General features: G+C 58.3%; 1 protein-coding gene across 3 annotated transcripts; it reads left to right on the plus strand.

The window, feature by feature from the left end:
- The first annotated feature begins 3,386 nt into the window (after positions 1-3,386).
- On the plus strand, positions 3,387-7,350 carry SUPT4H1 (SPT4 homolog, DSIF elongation factor subunit). 3 transcript variants are annotated; one of them, XR_012588359.1, is made up of 6 exons: positions 3,429-3,533; positions 3,674-3,780; positions 5,146-5,201; positions 5,390-5,443; positions 6,051-6,269; positions 6,927-7,350. XR_012588359.1 is itself a non-coding variant. In XM_074594895.1 (5 exons), exons 1-5 carry the CDS (start codon positions 3,465-3,467, stop codon positions 6,992-6,994), a joined length of 354 nt encoding a protein of 117 aa, XP_074450996.1. In that variant the 5' UTR covers positions 3,387-3,464; the 3' UTR covers positions 6,995-7,350. The 3 variants fall into 3 exon arrangements, 2 of the variants coding, with proteins under 2 accessions (XP_074450996.1, XP_074450995.1); XM_074594895.1 differs by lacking the exon at positions 6,051-6,269 and having other exon boundaries at positions 3,387-3,533; XM_074594894.1 differs by lacking the exons at positions 6,051-6,269; positions 6,927-7,350 and having other exon boundaries at positions 5,390-5,660.
- Positions 7,351-20,201: the final 12,851 nt, after the last annotated feature.

Consider the following 20,201-nt stretch of genomic DNA (forward strand, 5'->3'; position numbering starts at 1 on the left):
ACAGGCAATGCATAATAACCGGCCCTGACCTGCACGGCCCATGCCAAGATGCAGACTGCCAATAAGCAATGTGACACTTGTCATCTCCTCACACGTTCCCACGTTGCGATGGTCACACAAACACAGAGCCATGTTCTCCAGATCCCTTTCTCCTTTGAAGGCACAGGCACATCTTCATCCTGTGGCATCTGTGTGCGTGGGCTGGCTCGCTCAGAGACCGGTCCTGGGAGTCATCAGCTGGAGAGCTCGCGGAGTGAGTGCAAGCTGCTATTTTGGCATGTTCATGCCACAGAAGGTTTTGCTAAACACTTCAAAAATAAACAAGCCTTCGAGACCAAAAGCTGCAGAAATGACTTTCTGTGGCCAGGTAGCTCCTGACTTCATTTCCTCACTTAGGTCAAAAGCTAGACTTCTTCATTTAACTTTTCCACTCTTAATTCAGATACAGGAACAAGCTATTCTCCATCTCACCACTCACAGGTCTGCCCTGCAAAGTGCTTCTTCTGACTTCATTGGAAACCAGCAGCTCTCACCACTTTCGATCACTTCATTGTCCCTCAGCTGATGCCATCTCGGCCATTTGCTGTGTTTTGCCAGCCGCAGGAGAGGTGAAGACCCGGAGACAATGTCAGCATTTCTGGGAAGGAGCTGGGTCAGGCTCTTTCCATTGCAAAGAATCCACCTTCTCATCTGGCAACATGAACAAATCTCTCACTTATCCTCTAACTCCTCCACCTACCCTCAAAATAGGTGTGGTGTCCAGCCCTGTTACAAGCAACTCATTTGTTGAGCACATTTGAGACCTGAGATGCCCCCGCCACAGGAGTCATGGAATATCCTTGAGTTCACATGGCTCCCGCTTCTCTCCTTCCTCCCTCATTGCCCCAAGACACAGCAAAAATTCCCAGCAAAAGCACCCATAATAAACGCAGAGCAGAGCCCGCATCCATCACCCAGCCTTATCTTCATATTTCTGAGATACCCAAAACGATCCTGCAAAGAAAATTTTCAGAATTCTGCCTTTTCTAACATTTTGATGATGGAGAGAGAAAACTTGAGAAATTGCTAGGCTCTCAGTTTATTACTTTATTTCCCCCCTCCCATTTGCAGCATTTTTTTTGGAATGTCACTAGTTCTTATTTCCTACATCTCATAATTTGGGGACATTCAAGTAAAATAAAACCTGCCAAATTCAGAGCATATAGGACCCAAACAGTTTTCATACAGCAGGGAATTAGACTGTTGAGTTCATTGCCCTAAATGATCGTTCAGGCCAAAGAATTAGCCAGATTCCCACGTGAAGTGCGGGTGTATATGGCACCAAGCATTTCCAGAGTTAATGCTAACGAAGCAGGGGTGAGGCTACAACACTGGAGCTGAAGGTAACTCCTGATGATTTGAAACCTGCTGTAGGGACAGAGCTCAGTGCTCAGTAAGTTTTCTGTGTCTTCCGTTGAAGCAGCAGCTGCTTCCCCATTTGAAGAGAGCACACTGGTCCTGTAGTCCCAGTTCAGGATAATCCTGCCTCTGCCTTTCTTCGTTGGTGAGGAAAGCTTTTTACGGGGTTTGCTGCCCTTCGCCTTTGAAAAAGGCATCTTTGTCCCAGCTGCTAATCAGTCACTGACATTCAAGTCATGGTATTAAAAGTCAGCCAATAGCACTGTTTTAAAGCAAAACATTATTCCCTTGCTAGTGTTCATTTCTCGTCTCCTGTGACCAAGCCACTGCAGTACCTTTCAGTCTAGGGAAGGCCTGAATTTCTTTCATCAAAGAACCCAGCAGAATTCTATTTTAACCTTTCCAGGCTCTTCTCGCTTGTCTTACAGAGCAAGCAGGAGACACGAGCTCAGCTGTTTTCTCCCTTGCAGGGAAGTCAGTCTTAAACTAGAGGAAAAAAACCCAGGAGCGGGTCTAAATTCCCCCTGTTCAACTTCTTGTGCACGTGGTCTGTGGCTTGTCTCAACCAGCTCCCTACCTCCTTAGCCATCCTGGAGGGCTCGGGTGACTTTACAGAGGGGAGGGTCATGAAGTCTGGGTGCTCCCACTGGTTTCTTTAGGAGTCAAGAAGGCTGAGAGCCTCCAGGGATGCATTTCACTGCCTCAAAGGAATGAGCATCTAGTTTGCAGCCTAAAAGTCCTCCTCTTTTTCCCTCCTTATCCTTAAAAAAAAAGGAGGGCTCTGAATCTGCGGCAAGCCCCAAGCTTCTTGGAGAAAGTGGTGAGCAGTAACGCACCCTTTCCACTCCCTACTGCAGTATTACCAGGCTGCGCAGGGCAATGCCTGCTTTAAAGTGTTTTCTTTTCCTGATGTTATGCTGCTGCTCCTTTTCATCTAGATAACGGCCATCCTAGATGCCGGGCTCCCTCCCCATGGCTTGCTGAGCCGAGTGAGAGCGTGCAGGTCTGCCTCGGTGGGTTCTCAGGTGGGAGGAGAGGGAGGAACTCTCTGGGAAGGTGGTTGTTAAGATCCTCTTCAGCAGATGGACTACCATCCTTGGCTGCCTGGAAGGGAAGAAATGAGAAAATGGGGAACGGCTCCTCTCTGGTCCTGCACCTCTCGCTTCTGGGCGATGCTTTTGAGCGCTCAGTACCCTTGGGCTCCCTTGCCGGATTTCTTCAGCATCACTGCAATGAAGCGGAGCTCGTTTTCCTTCGTTGCGTCCAAGGTCCCATGTGAAAACTGATGGAAGCCAGAGCATCCCAAACTCCCTCTCTCTCTCTCCGAAACCGAAGCCCCAGCCCTTCCCCGGGGAACACCGTCTTCCCAGGACCCAGGCCGGGCTGGATGGACCTCTTCCCTTCCCGCACGGAGCCTCTGCTCTCCCTTTTATAATGTTCAGATCCTTTTGAAATGTGAATATCGGTTTGTTTTTTTGTTGTTGGTTTTTGTTTTGTTTTTTGTTTTTTTTCGTTTTGTTTTTTTTTCCCGAGTCTGTCCTGGCTCTCGGGGCTTGGGAATAAATTATGACCCACCAAAAAAAAAAAAAAAAGAAAGAAAGAAAAAAGAGGAAGAATACATTTTATATATATGCAAAACTGTGTATTTATGTCGGATAGAAACAAAAGATGTGTGAATATGCTGATGTGCTCAGAAATATATTTATTTACTAATATATTTATCCACCTATCCGGTCTGCTGGCCTTTTTTCTTCCTTGTACCGAGCCATGAGGGCTGTGGCTCTGTTATAAATGTCGTGGAAATAAATAGTTTGGATTTTGGCCCCGGCTGCGGCCACCGGCTGCGGCCCCGGGGCCCCGGGGCCGCAGCCGGTGGCCGCAGCCGGGGCCGGATCGGTGGCCGAGGCCGTGTCGTTATGTCGTTTCTGGCCGTGCCTGGAGTCCTGAGACCGGTTCTCGGCGGCTCTCTGCCGCCCTCCCCCGGGTACAAGAGCGGGCCCTCACAGAGCCAAGCCTCCGCCATTGTCAGGCCCGGTTCCGCTCTGCGCCTGCGCGGCGACGGCAAGATGGCGCTGGAGACCGTCCCCAAGGATCTGCGGCACCTCCGCGCCTGTCTCCTCTGCTCCCTCGTCAAGGTGCGACCGGCGGCCGGCCTTTCTCCCCCGCTTCTGCCGCTCGTCCCGGCCCTCGGGCCTTTCCCGGGTCTCCCGTCCCGTCCCTTCTCCCCCATCCCTGTGCTGACGCCTCTGTCCCCGTTCCCCGCCCCCCCCCCCAGACCATCGACCAGTTCGAGTACGACGGGTGCGACAACTGCGATGCCTACCTGCAGATGAAGGGCAACCGGGAGATGGTCTACGACTGCACCAGCTCCTCCTTCGACGGGTGAGTGGGGCTTGGGGACGCCGCGGTGGCGCCTGGCCGGGGAGCGTTCCCCTGGCAGCCATTCCTCCGCGGGGCTGGTGTCACCCAACCGGGCAGCACACAGAGCCGAGGCGTTTGCTTACGGCCTGTCTGCGCTGAGGTGGGCGCTGGGTGGTGACTCCACAAAGTTAGATAGCGTGCCTTTTGAGGAGTGAGCCGGGTCTTTATGTACCAAATAGTCACAGAATCATTGAACGATTTGTGTTGGAAGGGACCTTGAAGACCATCCAGTCCCTGGGCAGGGACACCTGCCACCAGCCCAGGTTGCTCCAAGCCCCTTCCAACCTGGCCTTGAACCCCTCCAGGGATGGGGCAGCCACAGCTTCTCTGGGCAACCTGGGCCAGGGGCTCACCACCCTCACAGCAAAGAGTTTTTTTCCCCAGATCTCATCTAAGTCTCCCCTCTTTCAGTTTGAAGCCGTTCCCCCTCGTCCCATGGCTCCCCTCCCTGATCCAGAGTCCCTCCCCAGCTTTCCTGGAGCCCCTTTAGGGACTGGAAGGGGCTGGAAGGTCTCCCCGGAGCCTTCTCTTCTCCAGGCTGAACCCGCCCAGCTCTCTCAGCCTGTCCTCACAGCAGAGGGGCTCCAGCCCCCCCAGCATCTCAGGGGCCTCCTCTGGCCCCGCTCCAACATCTCCGTGTCCTTCTGCTGTTGGTGCCCCAGAGCTGGAGGCAGCACTGTAGGGGGGTCTCACAGAGTGGAGCAGAGGGGCAGAATCCCCCCCTTGCCCTGCTGCCCACGCTGCTGGGGATGCAGCCCCAGGCTGCGGGGGGTTTCTGAGCTGTGAGTGCACATTGCTGGATCACGTCGAGCTTCTCGTCCACCAGCACCCCCAGGTCCTTCTCCTCAGGGCTGCTCTCCATCTGTTCTCTGCCCAGCCTGGATTTGTGCTTGGAATTGCCCCAACCCAGGGGCAGGACCTTGCACTTGGCCTGGCTGAACTTCATGAGGTTGGCATGGTCCCACCTCTCCAGCCTGTCCAGGTCCCTCTGGATGGCATCCCTTTGGCCACACAGCTTGATGTCTCCAGTTTCCCACTGTCCATGTCACCAACAAAGATAATAACAAAGAAGACACAGTGAATGGTGAGTCAGTCATGCCTTTCTCCTAACTTTACTTATGGAGGCAGAAATTTACCATTCTCTTATCTGCAGACACCTATTGTCTTTGTTTGAGAGCAGTCTGGGGCTATCCAGGTCTAATGACCTGGGGACAGGCTTCTGCCCCTGGGGCCATCCTGACCTGTCCCCCATTCATCAACTATACAAGTCCACCTGGTTTTGAAAATGAGAGTTTTTGTGACTGTTAACCCTTCTTTTGACTACAGAATCATTGCCATGATGAGCCCTGAGGACAGCTGGGTCTCCAAGTGGCAGCGAATCAGTGAGTGGCTTTTCCCAGCCAGTTTGAGAGCTGGAGATGCCTTTTCTCCAGGAAGCCCTTCTCTGGGGCAGTGGGAGTTGCTGTTCGGGCTGCCGAGGGAGTTTCTGCTCCCGATGGGGGCACCTGCGGAGGGGGGCAGGGATGCTCACCCACCTGGGAGGGGTAACTCAGTGTTTTCTTTCCCCCAGGTAACTTCAAGCCGGGTGTCTATGCAGTATCTGTGACTGGCCGCCTGCCCCAAGGTAATGCTGCCGGCTTGTGTGAGGGGAGGCTTCTGCGCAGATGGCAGCTGCGAGATTATTCTGTATATTAGGTGTTGGGGCTGTGGCCGTCTTGCCGAGGTGACAAACTGGTACAGCGTTGCGCTGTACCCATGTGATAGATTGGGATTCGGGGGTTCAGAGAACAGTGTGTCTTGTGAACAGAGCGCACGTGGTACCAAACCAGTGGGATTAGCAAGGTGAGAGCAAGAAGGAGATGCTGAACGGGAGGGCGGTTTCAGGGTTCTGCAGACAGGTTTTCAACCCGCAGTCATTCAGCGCTCTGCCTGACAGAAGTTGATACTGAAGATGCTGCTGACTAAAACCTGTGATACCAGGCAGGCCATCGGAGGGACAAACTGTGATTAAAGGGTGACCCCAGAAAGTGGGTGCATTTCTGCTACAGGGAAACACGAAGGTTTGTCCCTAGAAAATAGATTTGCAGGAGGGGGTGCTCTTACAGCAGGCTCGGTGAGCAGATGCCCCTTTCCATCATCATGCTGCGCTGAGGGCTTACGTTAAGGTGGGTTTTGTGGCTGTATAAACAGCGTGGAGGTGTAGAGGGTTTGGCCTCATCTTTGTAACGCAGAAGCTGCATCATCCGTCTAGCTGAGAGCCCCTGCCCGGCACAGAGCCCCAGAGCAGACTCCCGACCTGTGCCGCTTCCCAGGGGCGCTGCAGTCTCGTATCCCAAGGGGAAAGCTGTGCTTGTGTCTGGAATCCCAGAATCCTTATTTCTGACACAAGCTCCGCCATCCGCATTGGGAAAAAGCTGGAACATCACAAGGCTTGAAGCCGAGGGCTGCAGGTACGGCTTTGGGTGCATCCGAAATAAGCGGGGGGGTGCAGCAGGTGGTGGCGTCGGCTGGATGCAGGTGCTGGCAGGGAGCACAGGGCAGCTGGTGGAGGAAGTGCAGGTGGGATAGGCCATCTTTGGCCTCACTCAGCCCGTCCTCGCGTCACGGGGAGGAGTGAGAGGGCTGGGGAGCGCGGTAACCAGCAGGCTGCACTCAGGGCCTCGCAAGCTGTCATTTGGCTGTCCCTGGTGCTGGTGAGAGCCGGGCTGAACACCACAGTGCTCTTCTGCTGTCCCTGTTCTTCAAGGGTTACTGAGAAGGTTGGATGTGCAGGCATGTCACAGAAGTGACTGAAGGATTTAAGAAGTACCCCTGATAGCTTGACCAGTTCAATACAGCTGTAATATTCAAACATTTTCAGGTAGGAAATAATGTAAATGAAGTCTCTACCTTGGTCTTTGCCAAGGCAAACCACGAGTTGATGTTTGGGAGCTCTGTTTAGGCATTTAAACTAGAAGAGGGAACACTTAACAATTCTAGAAGAAATGAAGATGATGATTGTCCAGTTCTTGATCTCTGCAATGAAGGCTCCGTGACAGAGCAACGGGATTTTTTCAGGGCTCCTCATCCCTAGAGAATACTGAAATGTGTTTGTCTCCTTGCTGCAGGCATCGTCCGAGAGCTGAAGAGCCGCGGCGTGGCGTACAAGTCCCGAGACACAGCTATAAAAACCTAAGGGGCTCTTGTGCTGCCTGGAGGGTTTCCCGGTGCTGCGTTGGGAGAGGCAGCGGGTACGCAGGGCACTGCTCCAAAACCTTTTAGCTTTAGCGTGTGGGAAGGCGAGCCTGGACTTGGAGGGAGCTTGCGGGCTCGGCTCCTCTGTCTCGGAACCTCTGGACTCTGCCCACACGGACCATAGAAACCTTTTTGAGCCTTGACAAGGGGGAGGGTGGGAGCAGGTCTGGGAATGGGGTGTTTGATGGTGATGCCCGAGCTTTTTTACAGTCGGTGTGGAAAAGGGGAGAGCTGGGATAAGGGATAGCCGTGTAAATATTTCAATAAAACGTGCTCCTTGGTGGGAGTGGAGTCCAACTTGTATGCGCAGTCACTCGTTTCACCCGCTGCAGGGGGTGGATGGCGTGGTGAGGGGTTTCACACTCAGCTCCCCCGCCTGCAAAACCGGACCAATGATTGCCATCACTTCTTATGCCATGGACCGCATTCCTGCCTCGAAAGGGGACCCTGCCCTCGCTGAATTGGGGTGCCCTTTGCTGTAGGGGAAAAAGCAGACTGGCGACTTGTGCCTTACAGCTCATGGCTGGATGGGACAGGTAAGGTGGTGTTAAGTATTTCATCTGGAGGTAGTTACCTGGAAGTCATGGTGCCCTGGGCCTACAGGGTCATGGAAGCAGGCTTGAAGGACCTTCAAGTGATCGTTGCCGGCCTGCAGGACAGGCAGAGCGAGATGAGCCCGTTGCTGGTGGGGTTGTGGGCCTTGCGGAGGACAAGCGAGGGGTGGAAACGCCCATCCAGCCTCATGTCTGCAGAGGTCTGGCTGTCACTGTGCACGTCGTGAGTGTCAGCTCAGGTAGTGTCTGCGTTGTGTGGGCTCCTGAGAGATTTGGTCTCCTCAGCTGATGGCTCCTGCTTAATTTCTTTTGTTCCTGTTCAGCAGCAGCCACCAATCGCAAAGGTACCTTGTCCAAGGGCAGAATCCTAGATTAGTAGCCCTGTGAAATAAGCATTTTTTTTTTTTTTTTGTTTTTCTGAGATGATTCTGTAGCTGGAAAGCCCAATTTTTGTTTTCTTTAGACAAATAGTAGAAAATGGGTACAGCCTGGAAACTGCATTTGATCTGGTGCGAAAGCGGCTGCAGCAAAGGGAGTGCATCGCTGTTGGGGAGTGACGCTGTCGGGTGCTCTCTGCCCTGCTCTGCTTTGTAGGGCTGGCCCTGAAAAAGAGTCCCGAGTGCTGCGGGTCAGCCAGAGCGCGGCTTCCTGCGGGGTGTCAGAGCAGACCTGTGGCTGGAGAAGCCTGCTGAGAGCACGGAGGGGGGGGACTGCACGGGGCTGCAGCATTAGTGGAGGTGAAACACCGCGGAGAAAAGCATCTTCAGCCATGCTTTGGTTGGGGACTTGCAGACACGATGCTGAAGTCAAGAGTATTTGCTGGGTGCAGACCAGGCCAAGTCAAGTTGGGGATGGGCTCTGGGCTCCAGCAGACGCCTCTGGGTGGAGATCGCCTTTTGTGGGAAGAGCTGAGAGTGCTTTGGCCCCTAACCTGGGGGCTAGAGGCTCCCCTTGGGAAGATGGAGCAGCAGGTTCATGTCCTTGGGCAGAGGAAGGAGTTGGCTGTGGCTTTTACACATCCTGGTGAACGTCCGAAGCACTTGAGTTACCTGATAATTATCCCTCGGGCTTGCTTGATTGCAGAGACTGGGCAGGAGATGTGCCTCGGAAATGCCTGGCAGGTCAGGTCTGCGGGTAAACGGTGTGACTGTCCCAGCAGCCCGTGGCGTGACTCTCCAGGGTGCTCACGTTTGGACATCTTGGGCACGGACCTGCAGGCCCTGAAGGCTGGTTTCCTCCTGGCTGAGCTGGGGTTTCCCTGGGATGCCTTTGTCCCCTGGGGAACAGTCCTGGAAAGCTGCAGCTTGGGCAGCCGCGTGAGGCTGGCAAAGACCTGACGAGGTTCAGGTTGAAAAGGGTCAGGGAGGATGAGCTGGGCAGCTCTTCCTCCGGCTGGAGGGAGATGGCTCTGGGGGAATGAGGTTTTGGCTGCCGCCGGGTTGGAAGGATGGCGGGGATGACAGGGGACAGACACCCTGGCCGTGCCCAGCCCTCACAGCCTCACCCTCCGGGTGCCACGGGGTGGCAGCACGGCTTTGTGGAGCGCGGCCGGAGCCCGGTGACAGCCTTGGGGTGAAGCTGCTGGAGGGGGACCCAAGGCACATCTCCATTTTCCGCTGCATTTCACGGCACCTTTCGCTCCCTATCTGTTTCCCGGCTTGTGTCCCCACCTTCCCTGGCTCCCTGGATGGGGATGGCCATGCTGGAGCTGCTCCAAAGCTGGAGGCACGTCAGGATCCCTTCCCCACTCCCAGGCCACCTTGTCCCCTGGCCCCAAAGTGCAGAGGAAGTGACGAGGGCCCTGGGCAGGGCTGACTTGTTCAGACAGCTCTGGCTGTGGGTCTGTGGGCACGGTGGTTCTGTCTCTCCCCCGAGAAGCCACAGTCCCGCAGTAACGCGGTCGCTGCCCAGCACTGGGAGCTCAGCTTAGGACATTGTCCCCAGGGAGCAGCGTGTGTTGTCACTGCGCCTCTCGGGGAAAGCGAGGGGGCTTGTAAAACCCCAGGGACCTCACCCTTTGCCATGACGTGCAGCCACTCTGGGTTGTACGGAGCTAACGATCGGTGGAAGCCGCCGTGCGAGTGCATTAGAGCCAGGACGGCGAGGCCAATGGGCTGAATGTCGGTGGTCTCTCAGAGCTGCACCTCCTCTGCCTGCAGCAGCTCGTGGTGCTCGCAGGAACCTGCTGCCTCCGCTCGGGCTGGCTCGGCAACCTCTTCCCTGCCAGCTCGCTCGCCCACACACACACACACCGCATCTCCCAGCCCACGCTGCCCAAGTGATTCATTGCTCCCGGGCTGCCAGGAGCTGAGCGCTGGACCTCTGCAAAGCACCTGAAATGAGCATTTTGGTTAGACTCCAGCCCTGGAGCTGCCAGGGTTTTGCAGCGGCAAAAAGCAAACGGATGCGGAGCTTTATTTGCTGAGAAAAGTAGGTCAGGGAGCTCTCACGTTGAAAAAATTGGAGGAAAAATGTGCGGCGGCGGCAGCAGCCCGGGCTGTAATCGGGAGAGAAAGCGTCAACCGGGCCGGGAGCTGTAGGTCTGAGTCAATTTAAGATGGCTCCTCCCCCTGCACCAAATGACGCTAAAATACTTCAGCCAGGCCTGAAAATCCTGCAGGTTTGGCATCCGAAGCAGGCTGGCTGTGCTGGGGTAGCGGGGCCGGGGGGAGGGGGGCCAGGGCAGGAACCACGAGCCAGTGGATTTCTTCGTGCGGGTTTTGAGAACCGATACCCCGGCTCTCCCTCCGGGCCAGAAAAGTGACTTTCCAAAACCGCAGAGCACACGGTGTTTCTATGTGAAGCGGCTGCTGGCGGGCGCTGGGAAATGCCCGGCCGAGTCGTCCCCACCGGCTCGGGGGGGGCCCCCCAGACCTGCCGCCCCGGGGACGGGGACCTACCCACGCATGCTGTTCCCCACCGCCCGGGGATGAAAGCGGCTCACGGTGGCCATTGTCTTGTATCTTGGGCAACTCGGCGTGAGGTGAAGGGGGACGGGTGTTAGAGCGTGCTGGGCTCTGGCTAAGAGGGGCTGTGGGTGAGGCAGGGTGACTCCCCCCCAGTTTAGCTCCTGTGTGTGCTCTGGGGACACTGTGGCATCCTCCGCTGCCGTCACCTCTGTGCTGGTGGGAAGGGCAGCGGGCAGAAGGGCTGCCTGGGGCCGGCGGCAGCGACATCAGGCCTGCTTCACCCAAAATCTGCTTTCACTTGTTGCCTCGCCACCTTCCAGCGTGTGGACTTGGACTTCCCCAGGTGCCTCTCAGCCATCCCTGTGTGTCTGGGGGGGCTGGTTACCTACCGCCGGGGTGTAGAGACCCTTGGTGGTAGGTGCTGGGGCTGGGGGGGGAACCTCAAAACAAACCCCAGCTTAAAGCTCTTTTCCTTGGCAACTGGCCAAGGAGACCTTGGCAGGGTGGAGGTGCAGGGGAAGATGATCCACGTTGTCCTCCTGGTACCCGTGCTGCCCGCCCAGGGCTGGAGTGAAACCCTGCTGGAGCGAGGATGGCAAAGCCACAGTGCCCGTCGTTAATGGGTGGCTCATCCTGCCCGTCACCTCTGCGTCAGGGCCTGCGGGCAGAAGAGCCACCGAGGTGCCTGAGTGGGTCTGATGTGGTGGGGAGAGGAGGGGGCGCCATGGACAGCTTTCAGCAGCAGCTGTTCGGACGGGCTGCAGAGGGGATGGGTGCAGGTTTTGGAGGTGCAGGCAGCTACAAAGCGTGGCAGAAAGGAGGCACAGCTGCCACGTGCGCCGTCCCAGGAGGTTCCTGGTGTGCTGGTGATGGAGATGGGTGGGCGAGGAGCTGGGACGTGTTCCCTGCTGAGGGCATCCGCAGGAAAAATGGGGAGCTCTGATGTATGATGGTTCCCCTGCGTGTCTGCCTCTCAGGAATTGCAGTGGAAGGAGGAGGCTCTGCCTTGTGGAGGAGTGGCAGGCTGGTGGGCCATCAGTTCCTGAAGAAGGGCCTGCAAAAGAAGGTACTGCCACCCGTCGCACGCCTGGTGCTGTCTGCAAAGAGGCCAATGGCTGTTTCATGGTGGACCCCTCTAAAGCCATTGGTCTGCCGACAGAGTTGGGGTTTTGGTGCATGGAGGGACACAAGAAGCTGGTGGAGGGTCCCAAACCTTCTCTGGGTTGAGACCTCTCACCTCCCTGGTCTGCTCCTGCAGCTCTGCATCACAGGAAGGGGTGACATCAAGGGTTGGTGGGGCAGCGTGGGGTCTCATCCTGATGGTGGAGGTCTCTGAGGGCACGTTTCCTTAAGTCAAATGGCAAAGCAAGACCACAGCTGAAGTCACAGGAGGGATTTGGGAACCTGACAGTATCTACCCCATCCCGAGCTCTCCTGGACCTCCTGCTGCATCCTGCATGGCACTTGTCCTTCCTCCTCCTGGCCAGATGTGCATCACCCAGGCTCTGCCCAAAGCACCTGCTGGGCTGGAAGGGACTTTGTCCCTGCCATGGGAATGGTCCTCCCGCACGGGCAGTCACAGAGGAGCTGCTGAGCCCTGGGGCATGCACTGGCCGAGGACATCACACCTCCTCTGGTGGGTCCCCAAACAGCCCAGGCTTGTGGTGCAGGGCAGGGTGTCAGCACGCCCTGGTGGCCGCAGGATCTGTCCCCTCAGCCAGGCTGGGGGCTCTGATACTGCTGTCCCAGCATCGCCTGTCCCAGCCTGCTCTGGAAACGTGCCACTAATGCCAGGTTTGGGGAGATGCTTCCTGGGAGCCCTGGCAGCCCTGGGTGCCTGTCCCCCCTCCTCGGGGTCTCCGGACCTCGAAGGGGCTCAGCTCTTCCCACGCCTTGTGCTGGCAAGGGGGACGACAGAGACTGCTGGCGAAGGAGGGTCTGTCACCAGAGAGCTCAGCCCCCATCTCCTGAGCCCGTCCTGCCCTGGGAGATCCACAGCCTGGAGCGGGTGGGGGGAATCTCATCCCTCTTTCCCTGTATCACTGCCGGGTTCCATCCCGGAGCACGCTCCTTCCAAAAGGGGCCCACCCTGGCGCTGAGCACCCCGGGAAGTTGCGCAACCCTTGGATTAAGGCAAGGAAGGGAGAAAACAGGAGTCATCCATCTGTGTTGCCACAGCGTAGCGCCGGGTGCTGTGGGGGGGGGGCCTCTCTGGGGGCGCTGGGGCCCCAGACCCGTGGCCTCCCCTTCCCCCACCTGCGAGACCGGTTGCAGCAGGTGACATGGAAAATGACAGGGCACTTTGTGCCCCCGCCGGCACCAGCCCAACGGTCCTGCGCCCGTCATTGGCGCAGATGGGCCACGATTTGTCTATATATGGGCAAAGCGAGGCGCCCGCGTTAACCCGTGTGTCCCCCCGCGCCCGCCCCAGCGCGTCACTTCGGCTTTTTGAGGTTTCCCTTCACGCTCTCATTTGCCTCCCGCTCGCCGCCTGTTTCACCCGGCAGTTTCTAGTTGACTCACTTTTAACGGCCTCACTCCAACCCCGGCCCTGCCGGCAGCGGCGCTTCCCCGGGGAGCAGGCAGGGTGCAGGCAGCGGGGTCAGGCTGGGAGCAAGTGGGGAGCCCCCCCCGCCCCAGCATCCCCAGCATCCCACCCGGTGCCAGTATCCTGCTGCCCCGTGGTGAACAGGGGCTAAGCCATGGGGCTGAGCCCAATGGGTCTCACCCTGAGCCCAGCCCCTCTCTTTTGGGCGCGGAGGTGGGCGCTCAGCCATGCCACTGGTGCTGCGGTTCTCCCTTGTGCCCCGTTGTGCCTGGCAGAATGTTGGTGATCGATGGTCTGCCCATCCCAAAAGCTCTTGGAGAGCTGGTTTAGCTGGTTTTGGCACCTTTTGATTTTTTTGGTGCAGCAGCAGCCCTCCCTGTGCTCTCCAGGAGCAGCGCCAGGTCGGACCTTCTGTCCCAAGGGTCTCTTTTGAGGCCACCCCCCTGCGCCTCTGTCCCCTGGTCTCAGAGGTGGCTTGTGTTGGGAATGCAGTCATTAGGCTTCAGTGTTAACACTGACATAACTTGGGCGCCGCAGGTCTGTTGGGGTCTGGCATAATGGTGTCTGAGAGATGCTACCGGCTGGCTGTGCCCCCAGGGCTCCGGACCCAGTGGCTAGCAGACCCCCTTTCCCACTGGCCCCAGGGCAGTGGAGGGCATTCAGGGAGACTTTGGGTGAGACCACCCCCTTCCTCTTCCTCCTCCTCCCCCAGCACAGCTCTCAGGCCTGCATGGATGGATGGATGGATGGATGGATGGAGCCACGTGGGCATGGCTGGGCAGCAGGCACTGCCTGCCCCGGCACGGAGCTGGGTCCACCGGCCCGGCCGCCGGCAAGAGTTCGTCTCCTTTAAACACGGCGCAGGCCGAAGGCAGCCGGCCCGGCCGCCACTTCCCCTGTGTGCAGCGAGCGCTGCGACCGCAGGCGAGGAGGGGAAGTTGCTGCAAAGCGCGATAAGAAATATCAGCGCTTTCGCAGCGCCTGGGCTGCGCCGCCCGACAAGGCCCTTCCCCCTGCCCCTGGGCCAGCGGCGCTGCTGCCCCCCGAGCCCCCGGCTCCTGCTCCCCTGCGCTCACCGATACTGGGAGTTACTGGAAAAGCAACAGCCCGTGTCCCACAGGGCGGCGGGGAGCCCGGGTCCCGAGGGGGTGGCCATGGCAATGCACCCCCGGTGCTCAATGCAGAGCAAAAACTGGGTGACACTGCTGGGCACAGGGGGACGCTGCGGGTGTCTGACCCACGCCTGGGTGCCCTGAGGGGAGGCAAGGGCAGAGCCGGGGCAGCGGTGCCACGGTGGGAGATGCTTCGGGTCGGGGAGCTGCACCCTGGGGGCCCATCGGCACCTCCCCAGGTGGTGCCGAGGTGGTGGGCAGGGAGCGGAGAGGGGCCTCTGCGGCGCTGGGGACCAGACACTCTCATGAGGTCCCTGCAGGAGGAAACGCAGATATTTCAGCCTCCCCCAACCCCAAAAAGCCTCTGTCCTCTCAGGCCCGTGGGAGCTATTTTGGCCGGGTGTGCCGAGCGGAGCAGGACCAGCGATCGGGGGGCAAGGGCTGGGGTAGAAATTCCCGCAGCCTCGTTTGCCAGCCGGTAAAATTAACCAATGGCCGGGGGATGTGGTAAGTTCATCATCAGTTGGAGACTTTCAGACCTCCTCGTCTGAGCCCGAGGAACCAGATCTGCTGATTTCCTCCTTTCTGAGAGGCAGCACAAGGCGGCGGGTGGCCGCCGATGGCAGAAGGAAGCCAGCTTGGGACACCCAAAATGTCATGTCCCCCGTCCGTGCTTGGCTGGGGAAAGAGGAAGCATCGCCTCCCCCACTTCCCTGCTGGGAAGGCGCCCGTGTCCCTCCCGCAGGGCTCCTCGGCGCGGCACAGCAGCGCTCTGCTGCAGACCCTGTTTCGGGAGGGCACAGCTCCTTCCCTGCTGCGCCCCCCGGCACCCGCCACATGCTTCGCTCTCCCGCTGACACCTTTCCCTCCACCAGCCCCAGGGGCCGTCTCGCTCAGTGCCTCCTTTAGGAAACACGTCTTCATCTTGCTTTGCAACGTGGTTAGAGTTCAACGGATCTTTTATCCAAAACTTAGGGTAGCCTGTAAATGGCCAGCTAGGGCCTGGCTTCTTACCATCCCCCCTCTGCCTCCCTCACTTTGTATTTAGCAGGGACTGGCTTGTCGTCAGAGCAAAGCACACTGCAAGAAATGCGGCCTTGACCCCAGAGCAGGAGGAAAAGCCCCTTGGCAGCACCTCTGGGACCAAAGCTCCCTCCAGCAGCACCGAAAAAGGCTCCTCAGCTTTGCAGTAAGAGCGCGGTTGCCCTGTGCAACTCTGACCCTCCGTGATGGCGCCCACCACCACTCAGTCCCATGGCACCGAGGTGGCCAACAGTGCTGGGTGCTGCCTCCAGGGGGGCTCTTTGGGTCAGGAACAACCGGCTCGCTACATTTCAGTTGTCCCCAGGAGGGCTAATTCGGGGAGCCCAGGAGGCACCTGACCCAGCCCAACTCCACGTGGGACCAGCTGTGCACGTGGTGACCTCCGCTGCCGGCGAGGAGCTGCTCACCACAGGCTCTGGCGATGCAGAGAGATGCTCTCCTGGGTTGGAGCTGCATTGGCTGCCAAATGGACCCTGTGGAGACATCACCCATGGCTGCTTATGCGCCATGTCCCCAGCCTGGTGACCACAAGGGATGGAGATGGGCAGTGGAGAGTGGGAGCCAGGGCAGCTCTCTGGGGGCCGGAGGCACAGGGATGGGCCCGGCTGGGCAGTGCGGAGGGACTTGCTCCAGCCTGTTTTGTTTTGTTTTTCCTGGTGAAAGTCTCTAAGCAGTTCGACCTCAGTTTGGAAAGTTTCCTGACCAACTCCTTCTCCACCGAAGCCCCTTCTACCCCCTGTCACCAGCGCACGTGCTGCCCAAGGCAAATCACTTCTCACTGTGTTGCTGCTCAGTTATTTTTGACTTTGCTCTTCCCCTGCCTTCTGCAAACCTCACCAGTAGGTTAGGTTTTTTTTTTTTTTTACATTTCCGTCCAGATTATCGTTGTAAAGAGTGAATCGCCTTGGCCTAAAAAAGAGCCTTTTGCAGAGCTGCCTGAAAACCATTGCACAGAGCGATGCGGTCCCATTTACAGTCACTTTCGGGGATTCAGCTCCTAGTTTTTAACCCAGTTTAATGGGCAGCTTCACCTGGCGCTGGGACGGGGTGTGTTTCGGGCATGCAGCGCGGTGCCGGCCGTGCAAACAGCCCCTGCTCCGAGTCCCGCAGCTGCTCCAGCCCCGGTGCCGGTGTCGGGCAGCCAAACCCGGCTTTTGGGTTTCTTCCCAGGGGCCTCACGTCCCCCCTCAGCCGTTACAGCTGCCCGGGGCCAGGGGAAGTCTGGTGTTGCAGAGCACGGAGGGGGTGGGAGGCTCCAGGAGGTCTCTTGGGCAACATGTTTCCTAAAGAGCAGGTCCAGGGCTTGCGGCCCGCTGGCACCCGTGTCCCCGCCTGCTTCGCCCCTACCACCGGGCAGCACCCTGAATCCTGCAGACGCCCGCCATGGCCTGCCGGCCCCTCCATAAGCTCTCTCCATGGTCAGGAACATCTCGCTCCTGCACAGGTCCCACCACCAGGATGGGGCAAGGGGACAGAGTGGAGCTGCGCGGCCATTCTTGTTCCCCACACAGCCCGGGGAGGGTGGTGGTGGTGTGGATTTGGTTACTGTCACCCTGTGCAAACAGCCTTTTTTTTTTTTTTTTTCTTTCTTTTTTTTTTTTTTTTGCACAAACATGTTTGTCGCTCTCAGCAGCGAAGCCCAGGAGAGCGTAACCGGCTGCTCTGCAACGGCCCCCGGTGCTTCCGGCGCTCGGCAGCGGCCGCCCCTCGCCCCACGGCTGGGCCGGCTGCGGTCGGGCTGCGGGGTGGCGCTGGGTGGGACCTGCACCGTTATCTCCTCAGAGCTACGGCTCTTCCTGTGGTCGGGCCACGTGGGCAGGATGGGGTTAAAAGCAGCCCCGCTCCCCACAGGGGCCCATTGCTCCCCGGCCACCACCATCACCCCATGAAGCTCCCAGCACCCGGCATGCGCCATCAGCACCCAGCATGGGCCACCGGCATCTGGCAGGCACTACCAGCACCTGGCGTGGGTCACCAGCACCCAGCGTGGGTCACCATTGCCTGGCACAGGCCATCAGCACCCAGCAAGGGCCACCCGCGCCCTGACCCGGTAATGGGGGGACCCATTCAAGGTGCCCAAATGGCTCTTGAGGAGCAGCATGGGGTCTCCTGGGGTGCTGGCGGCTGCAGCCCCAGTCCTGATGCGAGGGGGGCAGTGGGTGCCAGGGGCCGATGGCAGGTAAGGGGGTGCCCCCCCATCCCGGGGCGGCGCGGGGGGGAGGAGGCGCCGTGCTGGCGGGCGGGCGGGAGGAGGCGGGAAGTGCCTGAAGCAGAAGTGCCACACGGGGTTTTCAGTGGCAGCGGGGACGAGACCGGGTGGACATGGAGGCTGGCAGGGCAGGTGAGGTGAGGCTGTCGGGGCTGGAGTCTTCAGCATGGGGACCTCCAGGTGACACCTACCATGTGGCCCAACGGGCCATGGGGGCACGGAAAGGGTCTCCATGTGGCTGGCAGATGGGGTGAGGTGGGGTCCCATGGGGAGCCCCAGGCCATGGAGCTCCTGTGGCCTTGGGCAGGGGGATGGGGCAAGGGGGTCTTTGGTAAAGGAAGGGGGGATGAGGTGGGGTTCCGCAATGGGAACATTTCAAGGGTGATGGGGATGGGGCTTGCCATGGGATCCCCACCATGGGGACAAGGGAAAGAGTCCTCTGTGACCAGAGTGGCATTTAGGTGAGGTTTCCACTGTGGCGACAAGGCAATTCAAGGGGTCCCTGTCATGCAGATGGAGTTCGCCATGGGGTCCTCACCATGGGGACAAGGGAAAGAGTCCTCTGTGACCACAGTGCCGTTTAGGTGGTGTCCCCTCATGGGAACATGGCAAGGGGGGGACTCTGTGACGCAGATGGGATTTGAGGGACAGCGATGGAGTTTGAGGTGGGATCTCACCTTTGGGATCCAGGCGAGGGGGTCCTCTGAGACCGGGATGGAGTTTGAAGGGCAACGATGGAGTTCAATGGTGGGATGTCCTTGATGGGGACAAGGCAAGGGGGTCCTCTGTCAGTGAGATGGGGTGTGATGTGGAGGTGTCCCCATGGGAGGCAAGGGAAACATACCCTCTGTGCCCAGGATGAGGTCTAAGAGGGGATGATGGGGTTTGAGGTGGGATCCTCACCAGCAGGGACAAGGCAATTGGGTTTTCTGTGACCACGATGGCGTCTGAGTTGGGGTCCCCTGCTTTGGAGAAAAGTCAAAGTGGTCTCCTATGACTAGGATGGAGTATTAGGTGGAGTCCCTCCTTGGGGGACAAGTGAAAACTTACTCCTATGACCATGATGGGGTCTGAGGTGGGGTCCTTCCTTTGGGGACAAGTCAAAGCTGTCCCCTATGACCAGGATGGGGTATTAGGTGGCTTCCCCGCTTTGGGGACAAAGTGAGGATGTCCCTTTTTGCCCAGGATAGGGATCGAGGTGGCACGATGGGGTATGAGGTAGGGTCTCGCCCACAGGGACAAGGTGAGGATGTCCCCTGTGCCCAGGATGGGGTTTTAGGGTAGATGAGGGAGCACGAGGCAGGATCTCCCCCATGGTGATGAGGACGTCCCCCATGCCTGGCATGGCTCCCCAAGGCGGCAGGTGATGCTGGCAGAGGCTCTCTGTTCCCAGGGCATGGCCAGCCCTGCAATTTGCATCCCTGGCCACGCTGATGCCGAAGGTGGCCCCATAGCTGGGCCATGTGGGGTGCGGGAGGTGGCCCTGCGTGGGCGGAAGCGAGCACTTCGCCGGAGGAGAGCAATCGCCGGACACCGACTGAGAGACAGTGCAGTCACCCATAAAGTAGAAAGCACTACTAAACAGCACTGCAGGGTGTAGTGTTTCCTACTTTATGGATGAGTGTACTGTGGGCTACGGAGAAGAGAGCACCGCCGCGACCCACGTGTCCGTCACGAGTTGCGCGCGGTCCGAGAGCGGAGGGTGCCCGGCTCGCGGGAGGGTGCCTGCGCTCGGCCGCCTCCCCCATGGGCACTGTCACCCTCCCCAGGCTGTGGACGCTCTGTCCCCGCTGTCCCGCTGGCACCTGGGGACCGGCCACGTGGGGAAGAGGGGCTGCATGGCCCGGTGCCCCACGTGCGTGGCGGAGGGGCCCGTCGGGTTGGAGCAAGCACCATGCTGGGAGGCCAGGTAGGTAGCAAAGCCTCCAATTCCCATTTTTTTCCCCCCTATCTTCATTTTCCACGTGGCGAAGCCCCGGGAAGACCTGGGTGGTGGCAGCCACGTGCGATGGGGAGAGGCATGGGAGGTGGACGGGGGCTCCGTGCTGCCACATGATGGCTGGGTGCAGCGGGACGAGGGGCTGCTAAATAAAACTCTTTCGGCATTGACTCGTGGATTGTTTTATTCTGTTCCTGGGAAACTTATTCTATTCCAGGGAAGAGACACTTGCAGTGCCCAGGGCCACGGGCAGCAGGGTTGTCCCACAGTGGCACCACGAGGTTGCACGCTGCTGGAGACCATGTTCAAAGCCCTGGGGGAGCCTTGGGGGGACCACGGGTGGGGGTGATGGGAATAGCTCCAGAGGAGCCGGCAGATCTCACCGTCAGTCCCCCAAAGCTCACTGCCGAAGCTGCCATGTCCTGTGGCAGCCCTGGCCATGGTGACGCGGCCACGTGGGGCAAAGAGACCCTCCTATTGTCCCTGTCTACTGCCAGCCACGCACCCCTGGCCCGTCCTTCCTGGAGGGGGCTAAAACCGACCCCACTTCCAGGGATGCAGAAGGAGGGTCCCTGTTCCCCAAACATCAGCTCCTGAAACCGCCCCCAGGCATCTTCACCCTTGGCTTTGACTCCCCATTCCCTGCCCATGGGAGAGAGCATCTAAAAATAGTAGAAAAAAACATATTAAAAATACACTTTTTTTTTCCTTTTTTGAGCCCACATGTTAATGGAAAGTTTCCTCATTTTGTAAAACTTCTTGTGCCGGTCTCGGGAGCGTTTGTGGGTGTTTTTATTGACTTTGGGGTATTTTTCTTTCACTTTGACTCCTCC

The sequence above is a fragment of the Larus michahellis genome, chromosome 7 (genome assembly GCF_964199755.1).
Source record: "Larus michahellis chromosome 7, bLarMic1.1, whole genome shotgun sequence".
NCBI classification, from domain to species: domain Eukaryota; kingdom Metazoa; phylum Chordata; class Aves; order Charadriiformes; family Laridae; genus Larus; species Larus michahellis.

Excerpts from the sequence above, each read along its gene's own strand:
- SUPT4H1 (XM_074594894.1), top strand. The coding sequence starts at position 3,465 with ATGGCGCTGGAGACCGTCCCCAAGGATCTGCGGCACCTCCGCGCCTGT. Across the intron at positions 3,534-3,673 it reads TCCTCTGCTCCCTCGTCAAG|ACCATCGACCAGTTCGAGTA; the intron begins GTGCGACCGGCG and ends CCCCCCCCCCAG. Across the intron at positions 3,781-5,145 it reads ACCAGCTCCTCCTTCGACGG|AATCATTGCCATGATGAGCC; the intron begins GTGAGTGGGGCT and ends TTTTGACTACAG.